The sequence below is a fragment of the Neodiprion pinetum genome, chromosome 1 (assembly GCF_021155775.2).
Source record: "Neodiprion pinetum isolate iyNeoPine1 chromosome 1, iyNeoPine1.2, whole genome shotgun sequence".
NCBI lineage: Eukaryota > Metazoa > Arthropoda > Insecta > Hymenoptera > Diprionidae > Neodiprion > Neodiprion pinetum.
Genome location: NC_060232.1, coordinates 33,439,540 through 33,455,324, shown reverse-complemented (window position 1 = coordinate 33,455,324; position 15,785 = coordinate 33,439,540). Strand labels below are relative to the sequence as shown.

Sequence of the window (15,785 nt, the reverse complement as noted above, 5' to 3'; positions counted from 1 at the left end):
TTGTCAAAAATGTGAGAGCTCGTCGAAAAGCGGGTGGCAATTTATCGCTCGTTTATTCGTTGTCCCTGTTTTTCCTTTTTGCGATTTCCTGATGCAGGCCAGATTATTCTACCGAATATACGCTTATATATTCGGGTTATTTCACATCGCGGTTACAATTTCTGCCCAACTTATGACGCAGGTGACAAAATTTTTAACTGCAATTCACAGCTCAGCGAAATAATAAGGAAAAATAAGGAAAAATCGGGAAATAAGTATGCATTAAGCGAATCGTGACAAATCTGGTATGGCAAAAAAATTCATTTCAATACGAACAGAGCGATGACTACTTTACACCGGTGTAATTAATTTGAAGGAATTAATCTTCAGATATCCCCGAAGACTGGTTTTATCTTTAACTTTAACCTTCGCGATGAATAATTAATCGATTGCTTTCGGATATTTGAGACGAATAACTCAAACGTAGAAATTAAGCCAAAGAACGGTGGTTTCGATTTTTTTTTTTTTCTTTCAAACTACAATTTATACCTAGATCGCGGCTTAGTTTACGAAGCCTAGAAATGGTCTCTTCTACATGTGATCAGCCAGAACGAGTCTCAAAAGGCCTGAGACGTCTCGTTTTCTAATCAAAGAAACCGATAAGGTGACGAGATTTGTTTTCTTCCCATTTGTCAAAGCTACGACCGATGCTGAATCCCTTCCGATCTACCGATCTAGTAGGTACATTTAATTTCAATTCTATTTTACTGTCGTTCAATTATTCATTCGATAAGAAGTTGTCGTAACACTAGCCGTGAATTCACCACGGTTCGAGAAAGAAACATTATCCAAGTGAGAAAAGTGAATTTCACCTTGGCAGACGTATATTGGTTTATCTGTCCTGCCCTGCACGAGATGATCGAGCAGCAAGAATTCCGAGAAAATTCTTTCTATGGCGTCCTAATAAACCGGTGGATATATTTGATCAAAGGTGAGGAGTTTCTCGTGCGGAACGAGCGATTGTCGGTCAAGAAAGACTCGGTGGAATAATATTCCCGCCGCCCACGTGAGCGAAGATAATTCTAGCGTATCAGATGCTTCGATGATTGGCTGCGCGGTTCGTTTTGAAATTGATAAGGGAATAAGAATCAGGATCCTGTGCCGGCTGGGAGGAAGCGACTCCGTTATCTCGTCTTTGAACATGATGCCCGCATCGTTGTAGAAGAAATTTGACATGACGCGGCGATTTTTGCCTAAACGAGGGCAACTAAGATCACGTATAACCCAGTTTATGCCTTCAATCTCCTTCTTATTCTTTATCTTTGGCCCTCCTTAAACCGTGACGAACAAAATAGGTTCCAGGCCGGCCTGGGCGAAGAATCGAGCTCGTGTATGTCCGTCTTGTTTTCTGGGTTACCGGGGCATTGCCTCCGAAGTCGTCGAGGAACGATCAAACTTCACATCTCGGCTTCACGTGTTGGGCGTGGATGAATATTTGAAAGGATCGTAATTTCGGAGGGTCTCAATGCCGAATTTTTAAACGTACGAAAACGCAATTCGTGACATTTGAAAATGTATAATCTCAAAATATGGAAAACGAAACATACAATCATCGGGATTTTAGCTTGGTGATTTATTCGTTCTTACGATTTCTATACCTCAGCTTATTTGATGCTTTTAACGGAGAGGCCAGTTACTTATACATACACAGATCAAGTGACAAACGGTTTCGAACCTTTAAAAGTCGTTTAAAAATAATTTTAAGCTGTTTCAAACTAACTGTAAGTAGTTTCAAACCATTCCGAAGTGCTTTCGAGCAGTTTCAAGCCGTTCAAAAGATACTACAAACCGTTTCAAACAAATTTCAGGTAGTTTAAAACGGTTTGAAAATGATCTCAGACTATTTAAACCGTTAAAAAAACTTAATTCGAAGCTATTTTTAAGTGATTTCAAACTACTTTAAACGATTTCATGCGACGTCTGAGCGATTGCAATCATAAGTGCATTTCAATTTCAACGTGTCAATGAACCCTCTGACTTTTGTATACTATCTATATTGACTCGTTTATACTTCGACTTTCTACGTTTAGAAATTCTACGTAGTAGATTTTTGCATCTTTGAACATTCGATATTGTGACCCTTTAATTTTTTGATCTTTCAAAGTTTTTTACTCCCACTCAACTTTGGTCAGTACAGAATTATTTACGACGATGTGAGACTGTCAAGTGTGATATGATAGCACCGTTCCACTACTCTGGAAGTATTTGGGCAAAACACGAAGAGACGCCTGCAGTGAATCGTTTATGATTTTTGACAGCTTGATAAACCGCGTCGTTCCGCTATGCAAATATTTTTGTGTACTTTGCAGCCCGCTGCGTGAAGCAAGAGGAGACTAAGTCTTTTTCGGATTAATCTAGTAGCCTGGCGAACTTGGTGTTAAACAAGTTTCCTCCACCTCCCATTTTTTTTTTTTTTTTACCGCAGTATAATTTCTAACCTCAAGACTTTTTTTCCTTATTGCAGTTCTCTGCATTTTTCGTTTTGGTTGCACTTCAGCTTGCGTCATTTTGCTTTTACCCCGTCGTAAATATGTCCATAAAAACGACCGCAAAATTAATATTTCACTACTACAGAACAAAATGTGCTATAACACGTTACGCACTTTGTTTCCAAATTGCTTTTTCAGACGTTCAATGAACCCATAATCAATACGAGAATATGCCAAAACATTTTTTAAGCTGATAAATCGTAGCTTGACAGCAAAAATGAATGATTTAACATTCGCCGTTTGCTTAGTTTTTACTTTTGGTAAAAAGGAAATACGGCAATAAAAATGAAAAATTATCACTTCTGGCAAGAATTATCATCATTACTCATCGTTATTCCGTTTTATCATGTTCTTTCTCTTCTTCTTCTTCTATCGCGCACATCTAAAATTTTTACATTTTCGAAACAACCAGCTACTTCAAGCAAATGGCGCAAATATTGACGGTTCAGAGTGGTCAATATTTTTCATCAGAGAATGCAAATTCGAAACTTTCAGATGACTTGAAAAATATTTTCCATCGACAGAATTGATGAATAATCCGAACGTTTTATTCAAATTAAACCGACTTTTGTACGCTAAAGTACAATCCGCGATACGTAATATATAATGGCATTATACGAGTAAAGGCTTCATTACCATGTTTGACGATCTAAATATTTGTTCGTCTTCACCATATATTGCGAAATCAATATCATCTCAATATTTACGAAGGGAAGTCGTTTCATCGATGACGATAAGAATGAAAAAATCCTTGTTCCCGAAAATACACGCTGACATTTAAACAAAATTGAGCGGAAACCGCGATGAAATAATAAATTTAAACGAGCTGCTTAACGATCGTATATCCGCACTTTTAGGTCAGAACCTGGTCAAAATATAAATCGAGAATCAAAATACTCTCAAATGCATTAGTCATATCCTGCGAATTCTCATCGAGATGAAAAGTTCAAGGCGTTACGTCGGGAGATAATTTACAAAACGTAAATTTTTTTCGTCTCTTGAGTTTCCGGCGCGGCTAATTAACCGGAGTATTTGCATTCGGTACAAACTCGGTAAATAGCAACAAGTTTTTAACGATCGTGAGAAACCGCGCAATTAGGATATCTGCAGTTATTAATACCCAAAAAATTCAGCACCAATCTATTCGTATAATAGACGATTAATATAGCTCCGAAATGGCAACTCGAATTAACCTCATGGATATTCCAATGTATATCCCAGGGGATACCCCTTTATTTCGGCGGTAGGTCAATCCGATTGAACACGTATTAATTTTTTGCTCGTCTGGCAGCAAAGCCAAACTGCGCAGACGCCGCTCCGAGCAGCGTTAGACGTGAGTTTTATTGTCCTATCTTCTCTCCGATGAGACGAAAGGAAGAGACGGCATTGTTCTCCACCGTGGAGGAACAAGGCCCTTAAAAATGAGAAAAAAAAAAATAAAAATTCATCCACTCCCGAAGGCACGCAGCTTACCTCCTCCGCTCGGGATTTTTATTTTATTTTTTCGTCGGATTGCGTCGTTCGCCTAAAAAGAATTATTGTTGGTATTGTTGTTTATTTTTTTTTTTTCTTTTTCTTTTCGTCTTTCGTTTAATTGCTTTTCGAAACAGGGAAAGCACTCATCGGCGTGATAATTCAACGCACCAGCGCATATTATACGTATCCTTTCATGATTCTTTATTATATATTATTTAAAATTCGAATCCACCCAAGCGGTGTAAAAGAATTCAAGCGATGTTAAATAAAGTATAAATGTTCCGAGGTCGCTGTCGGGGACTCGCGATTTTAATTTAGAAATTCGCATCCAACTCGCGTATAAAATGTTGACCGTGTGTGTCCCGCCTTGCTCGAACACTCGAGCACAATAAAAGCCGCATGCCTAAGCAACCGTAACGCCGTTTGGCTTCTGAATTATTATTCAACGCCGCGCGAGTTGCGATTAGAATTATTATTTATCGCTGTTTGCATATTGGAGTGAGCATCGCGGCTTTGTGTACAATATTTTGCAGTTGTAACAACGCTCAGCAATTCTCGTATACCAGGGGTAGGATATTAATACTTTGATCCGTCCTCCAGCCCCGCTGATTTATTTAGCTGACATTTTTTGCAAGCGTAATCAACGTCCTGCAAATTCTGGACGGAGAAGAAGAACGGGATTCCTACTTGGGGGAGCTAAAGGCGGGCGGTAAAAACGACGATAAAACGTCAAGATCACGGGGTTTGAGTATTTCGACTGACGCGGCGCTGCTTTAGTGTCCGAGAAAATTACCTCGGGACACTTATGACGTTTTATGCTCTCTCTCCGCTCGTTCTTTCGTCTCTTGAATCATTTTCAAAACGTCGAGGCTGCTGAGATGAAGATAAGAAAAAAATAATTCATCAGACGATCGTTTGTACGTAACGAATTTTTCTAATACATTTTCATTTGTTTGTGTATTTTCTTTTGCGAACACGAACGACTCTGTAAATTCGACGTGTAATTTCATCTCTTCTTCCGATTATTTTTCCTCTGAATATCAATTTCGAGTAATCTGTAATGCGTGTCAGAAACGATAAACGACAAATTATTTTTTAACCCACGCTTTTCGAAGTTTTCTAGATAATTTCTCATCAAAATTCTCATTCCACGGAATTTCATCAACAGTTTTAACGACGTTACTTCGTATTTCCTGCGTGTAACCTTTTTGGGCTCTGACCTAATCTCACGGCGCCAAGGCAATCTCGAAATATATCATTTGCAAGGGTGCCCGAGGGTTTCCTCTGGGATGAAATCTCGGGTAATAGGATTCCCGGGGATATAAGCGAATGAAAAAGATAAGTGCGAATCCAGGGATAGCCGTAAGGGTCGAAAAACAACGTCAAGTAACGAAAAACCGTGTAAAATTTATTGGCATAATAAAATGAGACCGTTCGAAAATTGATTTAACAATCTCTCCAAGGACCGATAACGTCGTAAAAATCTCGAAGAAAACATTTTCACTCAGTTCTGAGCTTATAGCCTCGGGGAATTGAAGGTAAGAAAAATACTCTGAGAACGAACAGCTGAATCCTCACTCGTTGAACGATTCTCGGAGGGAAAAAAAATGTAACGCTTCTGCAGAGCCCGAGCCGCATCCGCAAAGGTTCAGCAGGGAAGAACGAGGGTCATGGACCTCGGTGAAGAACTGCGCCATTTTTGCCGAAGTTCGGTAGAGAGTCAGAGAGACGAGCCCAACGCCCCGAAAGCGCCCAACACACCATATAATGGAAGTAATGACGGTTATAAAATTACACCTCTGGCGAAGCAGTCGGTCGAATCCTTCATCCCGGGGTGGCTGAACATTGACGAGAAAAAGAAAGGTTGCGAAAAAGGCGGGGACGAATGGCGGCAGGAAAAGAAATGAAAAAGTAAGCAACGCGAGGCGGGCGGCGAAAATTCAGGCATAAAAAAATCTCCGCGTGTAAAAAAAAAAAAGAGGCTAAAGGCTGGACAATTTCTCGGGATATATTTGTATGAATTATGGACACGACAGAAATCCGGTAAGTAGAACTCGGCCCGTTGAATCCCGGCTGAATTATGTCGACTTTCGCACATATTTCATTTCGCGGGACGGATATCGGTGAAGAAGCCCGGTTTTTGTATCTCAAAAATGACTGGAATAACTTCTGAAGAAGTCTCGAGTTAATTGGAATTAACAAGCGATCACACGGAGAATGACGCATTGGTCGCGTTGCGAACAAGAAAGAGAGGAAATCGGATGCTAATTGTATGCAACTCGAACCTTCGAGCCACCGCATATTTTCCGTCGTCGACCTGAACGGCTTTTTCCTTCGCGTTTTTGCGAATGGACCAAAGTGTGTCAAGCCGCAGAACACGAGCGCATTTTGTCTAATAGAGAAAATTACTTCCTCCGTATTATTCTGGAAGGTCAACCGACGGCCGTTTTTGTACACAAACACACGCCCACGCAAATGTTTCCAACCATCGTAAGTCCGTCTGCGAAAAAGCAAAATTGCGTAACCGGACGAAGATCGGCTTGGCCAAGGTCCCCAAGTTTGGACGCTTGGATGTTGTCGCTAACTAATTTCGATACTCGAACTCTGATCCAGGAGATGCTGCAGCCATTTCATTCGCGTTAATCGTAGTACAAATATTTGCTATTAATTAGGACGGGATATTCTTCGGAATCTTCGCTAGTGTTCTATAACACATTTAAAACGGTTTTATCATTTTAAATTGAAATGTGAAATGGTGTTTTGTATCTTCTATTTCAAGTATACGTGAACGGAAATTTTGTCTCTCTCTTAAAATTTGTTTTACAATTTTCCCAAAATTTATTGGACAATGTTCCATGATAATTTTTCTCCCGCTAGAATAAATTGCGTTATGTAATAGAATTAGCGAGGTCTTTACTTAATTTTTCAACGTAAAGATAGTGTATTTGCAGCAGTGCGTCAACTTGTTCGCTTGAATAAAGCAGCGGATTGTAAAAATATCTTGAGCATATGCATGAAGACGAAATATGTCTGCCTGTACGTAACGCATTACGCAACTATGATCATTTCAAATACCTAATTTACATTTTTCATTTTAAATAGAATATGCTCGGACCACAACAAAGATAATTAAAAGCTGAGTAAAAACGAAAACTGTTATTATTTAAAGAAAAGACTTGTCGCGAAAAAATCGTCGAATTAAATTTGAAAATGAACACTTATGTACAGAAAACGCGTGGTTTAATCTTGCGAATGAATGATTAAATATAATCTGTATAAAAGTTTATACAGCTCCGATTTATTAATTTATTAAACAAAAATAAAATATGTACAGTCTACTTAAAAAGAAAGAAAATCACTCAAAATTGGTAATAAAACAAAATTGACTAACTTTGCATCTTCAAAAATACATGTCTGAAAAATTTTCTTTATAGTTTGAACCTTTTATCCTTAATAATACGGTGTTTCTTTTTTTTTTTTTTGTGGGGAGGTTAATGGAATATTGGAATATTTCTTGTCGTAGATAACAACCGCAATTTGAACGACATTTTCAGGAGCTTTTTCCACTTTCCAGTTTAAACACATTTATGAAAGCATTTTGCCCAACTTTGCCTTGAAGCACTCTGGAAGATTGCCGACACAAAGCCGGGCCATTTGCACAGGTTCTACCCCTCGAGGATGGAAGTAATTCATTCGCCCACAAACCGTTGCGGCACTGAAGGTAAACCGATGTAGCAGGCGAGTCGTAAAACCCTTCCCGAGGATCGTTCGAATCAATGGATTTTAATTGCCACGGTGCCATATTAACGTGCCGCGTATGGTTACGTGGCATATTGTTTCACTCTCGAACCCCTTTGACGAGAAATCTTTTATCGTCCGTTGCGTTACACGAGCAACAATTGCTGCAGACTTTAATACGCGATAAACCGAGGCCTTTGCAAACAACGAAATCACCGAGCAGTCAGAAAGTACACACGAGAAGTTACGAGGCTGAAGTTAGTAACGTCAAAGTGACGATATTTAAGAGGAAAAAATCATCATTGGGCAATTTTATGATGACTTTCGAAGAATCGGCTCTTCAGAATCGGTGTATATTTTGTCAATAACGATCTACTAGATTTCAGAAAATCGTAAAAATGCGAATTCGCTGTTTTTCCTAAACATGCATCGTTGCATTAACCTTTCTAACTTCATCATCGTGAGAAGTTGAGAGACGGAACAAGCTCTTTGCTAATTCCTCTCGCATGCCGCAATCGCGATGCAGCAACTCTCTTGTCCAATAAACGATCTCTCCTTTTAATCTAAATTGAATCTCTACCGTAATTATATTTTATCGCACGCAAGCTCGTCTGTGGTGAACGCCGCTATCCGTCATTTCTCTATCGCCATGTCTCTCCGTTCTGATCTTGTCTTTTGAATAATTCCACGTCTTTTCCCTCGCTATTTATTCACCATGAGCAGGTCGTAATTTTCCCCAGAAAAAGCACATTCACTGTTAACGTATTCAAAGCAGAGAACAAGAAGCAGCTATTACTGGATTTAATTAATTTTGGACGAATGCCAAATTGCCTGTAACGGGTTTCAACCGATCTGGTCAACGATCCGACGCTATGATTGTGTCACGATGCAACCGATCGCGTTGCGGCATCTGGATACAAATCGATTTTCAACAAAACCGTGACCGGGATCGAGAGATACGTTCGAAAAAAATCTTCCCAATGTGCTGTAAGCACTTTGTTGTAACGGTTCCCTGTTAAGGCGGACTGAAAAAAGTGATCGCGAATTATCGAGGCCGTTGGTTTGATCTATGACGATAACAGCAGAGTCGTTAAGCAGCTGTGAAAGGAGTGACGGAGTTTTAACTCTTCCGCGACGGAGGTGCGAAGCCAAATTTGGAAAAATCGCGTGAGTCATTACGCGATTACGCTATATCAGGATGATAAATAACGTTTGAGAATCGTAAATTCAACGTCTCGTTATGTTTCTACACACACCACCAGTTCCAAATGAACTTGGCTCTGCTTCCTTGGGAATTCGCGGTCGAGCAGCCATCCATCCAATCAACGTCCAGCAACCTTGCTGCGAGGCAACGATCCGCTATTTTTCACTTTCTGCATCCTCGCGGGTTTGAGTTTCCCTCGCATCGGACGGCCAAAATAAAACGAGACCTGTTTTCGAGCCTTCAAACAGATTATCGTCCAGATCTGCAGTTTTTCCAATTAGCAAGGCACGTACAACTTTGTCCATGAAATTTACGACGGAAAATAAATCCAGATTTCAAAAACGTCCGAAACTATAATCCTGCAATTCCTCATCCCCGACAAATTCAAGTTCGTCACAGATGTTAAGCGCAAATTTGGCAAATTGCACACTGCATTATCCTCATCAAATTCGGGTAAATAATTCCTCCATTAGTCAGCGAGGTTTTTTTCACCGCCTCGAAAGCCCTGAACTGTGTTTAATTACGTGAATTTGACGAGTACAGTCAAGAACTCTGTGGAAAATGCAATTTGGGACGGCAATTTAGGCTCGCGTTGAGTGGTTGACGACGTGGCGAGAGTCTGGGTATCTTAATTATTTGACGATAGAAAGCGCGGCGTTAATTCACGGAGGAATTGTTACAAGTGAATACTTATTGCGGGATCCCCGATAGCGTATAATGGGTGAGTTCTCGGAGGCGCGAAGCTTCGCGTCGGTTGCACGCACTTCCGCATTTCTAAACGCATGCAAATAATCTTGACAAGTGCGTGAGCTGGCAGCTCCTGGAGACCAGAAGAGATCCGAGCAAAGGATGATCGTGAGATTGATTGACAAGCGAGTTCTAATTATTCTAAACACTCCGTGCGTACGCGAGGCGTGCTTCGTCATTTTGATCGGACATTGTTCAACGGAAAATTGAAGAAAATTGAACGCCTGAGCGTCGATCGAACGATTCGATTACCGCGAATTTATCGATCGAAACGATTAGCGATTTATGAGGAATCAATTTATCCTGCATTTTCGGAGATATATTGATCGAAATGTATTATTGCATTATGAATATGTACGAGGATCGAAAATAATTCACGGCAAGGCAACTTTTACGCAACCATAATGGACAATGGTGATTTAAATTCCTGTTTAACAACGAGAAAATAATGATTACAGCCAGTTTTTCTGGTTATGAAAATTTTTCACCCAAGTGTGTTCATTATACGCATAAGCGTGCCTCAGCAAGACCTTGTCTCGTTCCAAGTAGAGTCATAAAATCATATAATTGTTCGCCTAACGACGGTGTGAAGAAAAAAGGCAGATTTGCCGGTGGCTTGTACGAATGTCTTTGCCGCAAGTCACTGCTGCAATTTTATCGCTTTTCTGTACCTTGCTTAGATGAATTAGGTATTAAGTGCATCTGCGCGTTCAAATGAGGAGCCGCAGTGGCTGAGTTTTAAAAAAAATTTTCGAAGAGATGCGCCGCAGCGATCGACCCAAGGCTGAATGTTCCAGAGCGATCAGCGTCTTTAGACATGCGGTTTCTTATCTGCATCTTCGGAAACCGAAAGCTCTTGTTATATCTTGTTGACAGGTTGATACAGCGTGCATTAGCGACTTTACAACGGTTATTAAATCACCCGCATCGTAAATTTTTCTCAAAATTAATTACCAGCAGCGTGTCTCCCGTCATTACCCACATCGACGCTACTTGATTCTTGATAAAGAATTTTTATTCGCCAACTGAAACTTTTCGCGTCATATGGTGTATAATATAATCGAAAGCTACTGATAAATTCCTTTCACAAGATCGCATTTCATCCTTTGAAATGACATTTTTCGAACAGGCACGCAATCAGCGATCCATCCCCGGTTTAATGGAGCAATAAACGCCCCACGCATGGATTCTAATTTGCACGTTGATAGTGCCGAAAGTTTTTAATTCCTCACTTTGACTACAGGTTGCAGGTTTAACGTCTTAACAACGCTTATCAACTCATCTAGATCGTAAAACTTTTCGCAACAATTTTTATTCGCCAACCCGCCGGTGTACCTTCACCAAATACATTAAATGTCACGCGTGTTTGCGATTCAAATCTTGCTTAGGTGATAATTTGGACGATAAAAAATTCCTTCGCCTTCTTGTTCACAAAATATACACACAAGAAGAAATCACGCGAGGATAAAAGACCCCATGTTTCACTTTAAAGGTTATATCCCCAATATCGTACATTCTTCTCGAAAATAATTCCTCCAATCCTTGCGTCAACGCCAAATAATCGTTGGTAAAAATTATTTGCCAACTCACTGCTTGTAGCCGTTGGGTGTTAAACTTTCTACAGCGCTGCATGGGGCACATAATCACCCACGACTAGATAATGCCATCGTGTATTCAAAACATTATGCGCGACACACATTCACCTCTAATCGGCTGTTAGATGCACGGCAACACGCTGCTAAAGCGATATTAAGACTTAACATTTTCAATGCTAATTTCCGTAGAATCTACCAATGAGGAACGAATTTGCAAGGAAGAAAAACATCCCGAAGTGAATAAAAAAATTACAGACTCGTTTCTAATCGTTGCGTAACCGACTGCTCTGCACGTCTGTTCGCAACTGGAACAATTAATTTTTCTTTTTTTGTATATAATAACAAAAATTTTGAGTCGTCGAAGGCATGCGAACGACGACGAATCTGGAATTTCGGAGCACTCAGAGGTAAAAAAAAAAAAAGTGCAGCAGGAAACATCGAAATAAAACAGAACGGTGCAGAATCGAGCCGGACGTTAATGCGAGAGAGCGTTTCGGAGTGACAATACGAAATATATTTAACGACCGATTACATATTGGGGCCACATACCCTTCTCCGCGAAGTGTGCATGACGTTTTGTCTGTTTAACAGTTTACGCTTTGCACTCCGTAGGGAGGCGCGTCTCTCTGAATTTCGGTCGACAGCCTCTTTCCTTTCAACTCTTTTACTCTTATTCCTGTCCTTCTTATTCTTATTGCAGTACCGAGTGCCGGCCTCGCTCTTGGCGATTCTGGGTTTGTGTTACGACTTGCGGCTTTAAATAAACACAAAAATCGCACCCAGAACCCGAGCCCAGGTACCGTTGCAATGGTTTTAACATGGAAATTATCCTCGGGTAACCCGGTGAGGCCGGAGACTCGCGTGTGGGTCGTTTTTTATGTGTAAAGAGAAAGCTGCACAGGCCACGGTGTGTGAGGTCGATCCGAAATACGTTATTATAAATTATTGACTTCGGAATAATCGGTCGGTTCTCGATTCTTACGTTTCTCGAGTTTTTTTCTAAAAAAATTTCTACCGCGAATCACTTGCACAAAAAGCAATGAGACGTTATTTTCCCGCATTTATATTCTCCGCCAGCCAGCGAATCCTTCGCTCGTTATACAGTCGAGACTCTGCAGCACGAATCTACGCAATTGCGCATAAATTATACTCTATTTATGATGATGAGTTCTGTTCGTGGTAAAACTTTTCATCATATCCAGGTTAGCCTACGCATGGACGACAAACCTACTCGCTTCCACGATTGTTCATACTCGTTAAGATAGACGCTGTAACTGGAATATTACATTTTTATCGGCGTGATTCGTCGAGAATTTACACGATTCACCCTTTTCGTGCACAGAGTCGTTTCTGACATTGACCATCGATAATATCGCCTGTATTATGAAATATTTCTCGATATTTTTTTCAGCTGTTGACTTGAATTTAATCAGACACTAATTGTTTGCTCGTTATGAAGTTAAGTAATTCGAGTAACGGCGTCGCGATTGGTTGTTAGACGATTTGTAGAAAAGCTCCTCGTCTGTATTTATGTAACGTATTTATATATAACAGGCAGAAGAATGAATTATACAATAATGCGTTTCAACGAAGATTAAAATATGCCAACGACAGCTGCCAAACCCCCCGCATAGTGTCAACAAAATTATGAATTAATGGCGTCATTACTCGAGCGACTCTCCATATGGCGAGCTCAAAACAATCAACGTCCTTAAACATTAAACTTCGCGAATGCTGTATTCCATTAATGTCATACGCCCGTCTCGCGCGGAATCGCGGCCATCAGAGTCACCTGTGCCTGTGCAAAATTTATTTGGCACACGAGGGCAATTTTAATTAATCGATCGTTTTTACTTTGCGTTCATTTTTTTGCCTATCATTTCTACTTCTTATCGTGACAGGCATGGTAGAAGAGCTATTAAAACATCGCTGATATTTATTACTTTCCCAGAAATGACGCAGGGAAATTAATTTGGCGTGACGCATTTTTCCTCAGAATTAAATATTCATTTGACAATTATTTGGGATTATCGAATAGCACGTGTAAGATTATTTCCTTACATAGTAATACACGAACGACAATAAACGCGTAATCCATGTACGTGTACGCGACAACGCAGACACTTTGTGAAAATTTATAATTCAGAAGATCGCCGCTAGATAAAAGTGGCTTACAAATTTCGATTGCCGAGAGCGTAACCTGCAGGAGTTAGGAAAGCCAGTTGGGACATTCGGGGGAAATTTATTTGTCCATAACCGTCGTGCGAACAAGCCGATAAAAGCTCGGCGACGATCCTTGTTCGCATACGCAGGCAGGTATGTAGGAGAAAATTCCCGTAACTTGTGAAACTTTATGGTTAGTTGAGCCGAGAGTCGAATGGGAGTCGGAACGAAGTGTGCGAAACGACGATGTCCACCTGCAGAACAAGTCGCACAAGCCTGGGTGAAGTTGTAATAGGACACTGACCTGTATCGTCACGATGCGAAGCTACCGTCAGCAGAGCCGGAAGGTCGTTCGGAATGGAGGTGGTCGAATCCTCGGAGTAAACAAGGAGAGACGTCACGGAGATCAGGATCAATCGAAGCGCCAGCATCTTGATCGTCGACGAACACTGATAAGCACTCACGTAATTACGGTATTCATTTTAACCTTGGTAAAAGCATCCCGTCGAGCTTTACATTATCGAGCCGAGCTTAATTCTCTTCGTTTTTCTTGGATTTCTACCGCGATTAAAAAATCGTTTTAGTTACTTATCGTCTCGTGCATTCGCTGACTGGGTATTTTCGTCACGATTATGCCGGGAATACTCGACACGTACCGCTAAGCATTCCTAGGAGGTCGAGAGTCGGCTGACGCCTCGTCTTTTTACGGTGTATAAAACGATCGAAAGAAGCGCATGTGGATAACGATCCGGCAAAGTTTTCACTTTTACACTTTTACGATGTTATAAAAATGCACGTTCAAACTACAGTCACTTTGTTTTAATTCCTCTTCCTTTCCCCCGGTGAGTCGGGATTCCGCGGTTTAAACGCGGACCGCGCACTGTCCCTTTAAACTTTAAACCTCCCTCAAGGAGCGAGGATGCATGGATATGCGCGCGAAAAAATTAAACAAGCTTTTACGGATGCGGTAATCGCCGCGGGTAGACGAGGCGATTACAATCGTACGGCACTGCTGTTTCCACTCCGAACCACCTTGGAATTTAATTTATGCCGTGTTTACTCCCGATGGGAGTCTCGGACTACGCAGCTACGACACACAACGCGTGTGCCTCAGCTCGGGTATTAGAAAAATATAACGTTAAATACGAAGCATCGAGGCTGACGATAATACCGCTTTCGTTCAACGGAGCCTTTTCATCGTTCATTGGTCGAGTGTCGAGAAGTTTCGTCGATGCTCGCCGGCCCGTATTTACGTCGACTATGTTATGTTATGATCCGTGTCTAGTGTATTGAGTAAAAGAAGTGTCTAGCGCACAAGCCCATGCGGCACTGGCCGCGTCAGGTGTTTCAACGAGCGGCCATCGGGCCGACACCTGGCGGCACGTTTCGGAACTTTAACGGAAATCCACCTTTCGTTTCCCGCGCGGAAAGACGGGATCCTCTCGCGTATGAACCTATGGTAGGGGACTTCATTCATGGGACACCGCATCCCCACGTGTAGGCCCGAGATTCGCCTTCGAAGCTCGCCGATTTACGCGTGATGCCAAAAACGCAACGTGCTGTCGATGCTTGTAACATTACTCGTACCTAAGTCACCCGATTTTTCCTATATTTTAATAATAGTAAAAAAATGTAATTTTTTTCTTCATCAAAATCTTGCTAGCTAGTTTCATACGACGCCGCGACGTTCAAATTCACTTTGATGTTAACGTTATATCAAACCTTAGGGATTTTGTCATAATTTAGCGAAAATTATCAGTGTAGGTAGGTCTAATTTCTAACCGACAGTCGACACGAAGTATGAAAAAAAGAAACGGTAAATTTGGAACTCACTTTTGGTACCAGTAACAAGTAATTGAAATCGTAAATAATAAAACCAAAATTCATTTCACGAATGCGTTGGTACGAGGTTGAGTCTTTACTTCGTAACAAAAGTCAGGCAAATGGTCGAAGGTGTCAAGTTTGGTATTCCCGAAAACAGTTTCGGTATACGTTGAATCTATTAGAATGGATAATAAACAGCACGGTGCTAAAAACAAGATACCGGCTGACCGTTTTATGCTTCAGGAAATATTCGTCGCGTATAATCGAAGCGCAGAAGATTCCAGAAAAGCAACTGACCTTTATTTCGTTGACTCGAGGGAACATATTGTTTTGATACACGCTGATAAATATGGTAAGAATTGATTTTTACAATTAAAAATGACGCTCTTGAAGCGCTAAATTATTTTCCGGCAGACGACTTTTTACGATATGTTTGAATACGAACAACGAAAACATTGCATAGACGCTGCTCGCGTATGTCGTCTATATCCAGAATAACTCGAGAGTATC

At 40.9% G+C, this 15,785-nt stretch overlaps 2 protein-coding genes across 2 annotated transcripts in view; one reads left to right on the top strand and one right to left on the bottom strand.

Annotated features, from left to right (window-relative positions):
- The window catches only part of LOC124210627 (uncharacterized), a 107,900-nt gene extending 93,117 nt beyond the window's left edge, over positions 1-14,783 (bottom strand). Inside the window, exon 1 of the mRNA XM_046608785.2 lies at positions 13,756-14,783. Within this exon, the coding sequence (XP_046464741.1) occupies positions 13,756-13,882 (127 nt within the window). The 5' untranslated portion in view covers positions 13,883-14,783. The remainder of the gene's footprint in view (positions 1-13,755) is intronic.
- The window catches only part of LOC124224827 (trypsin-1-like), a 96,710-nt gene that overhangs the window by 67,891 nt on the left and 13,034 nt on the right, over positions 1-15,785 (top strand). The window lies entirely within an intron of this gene.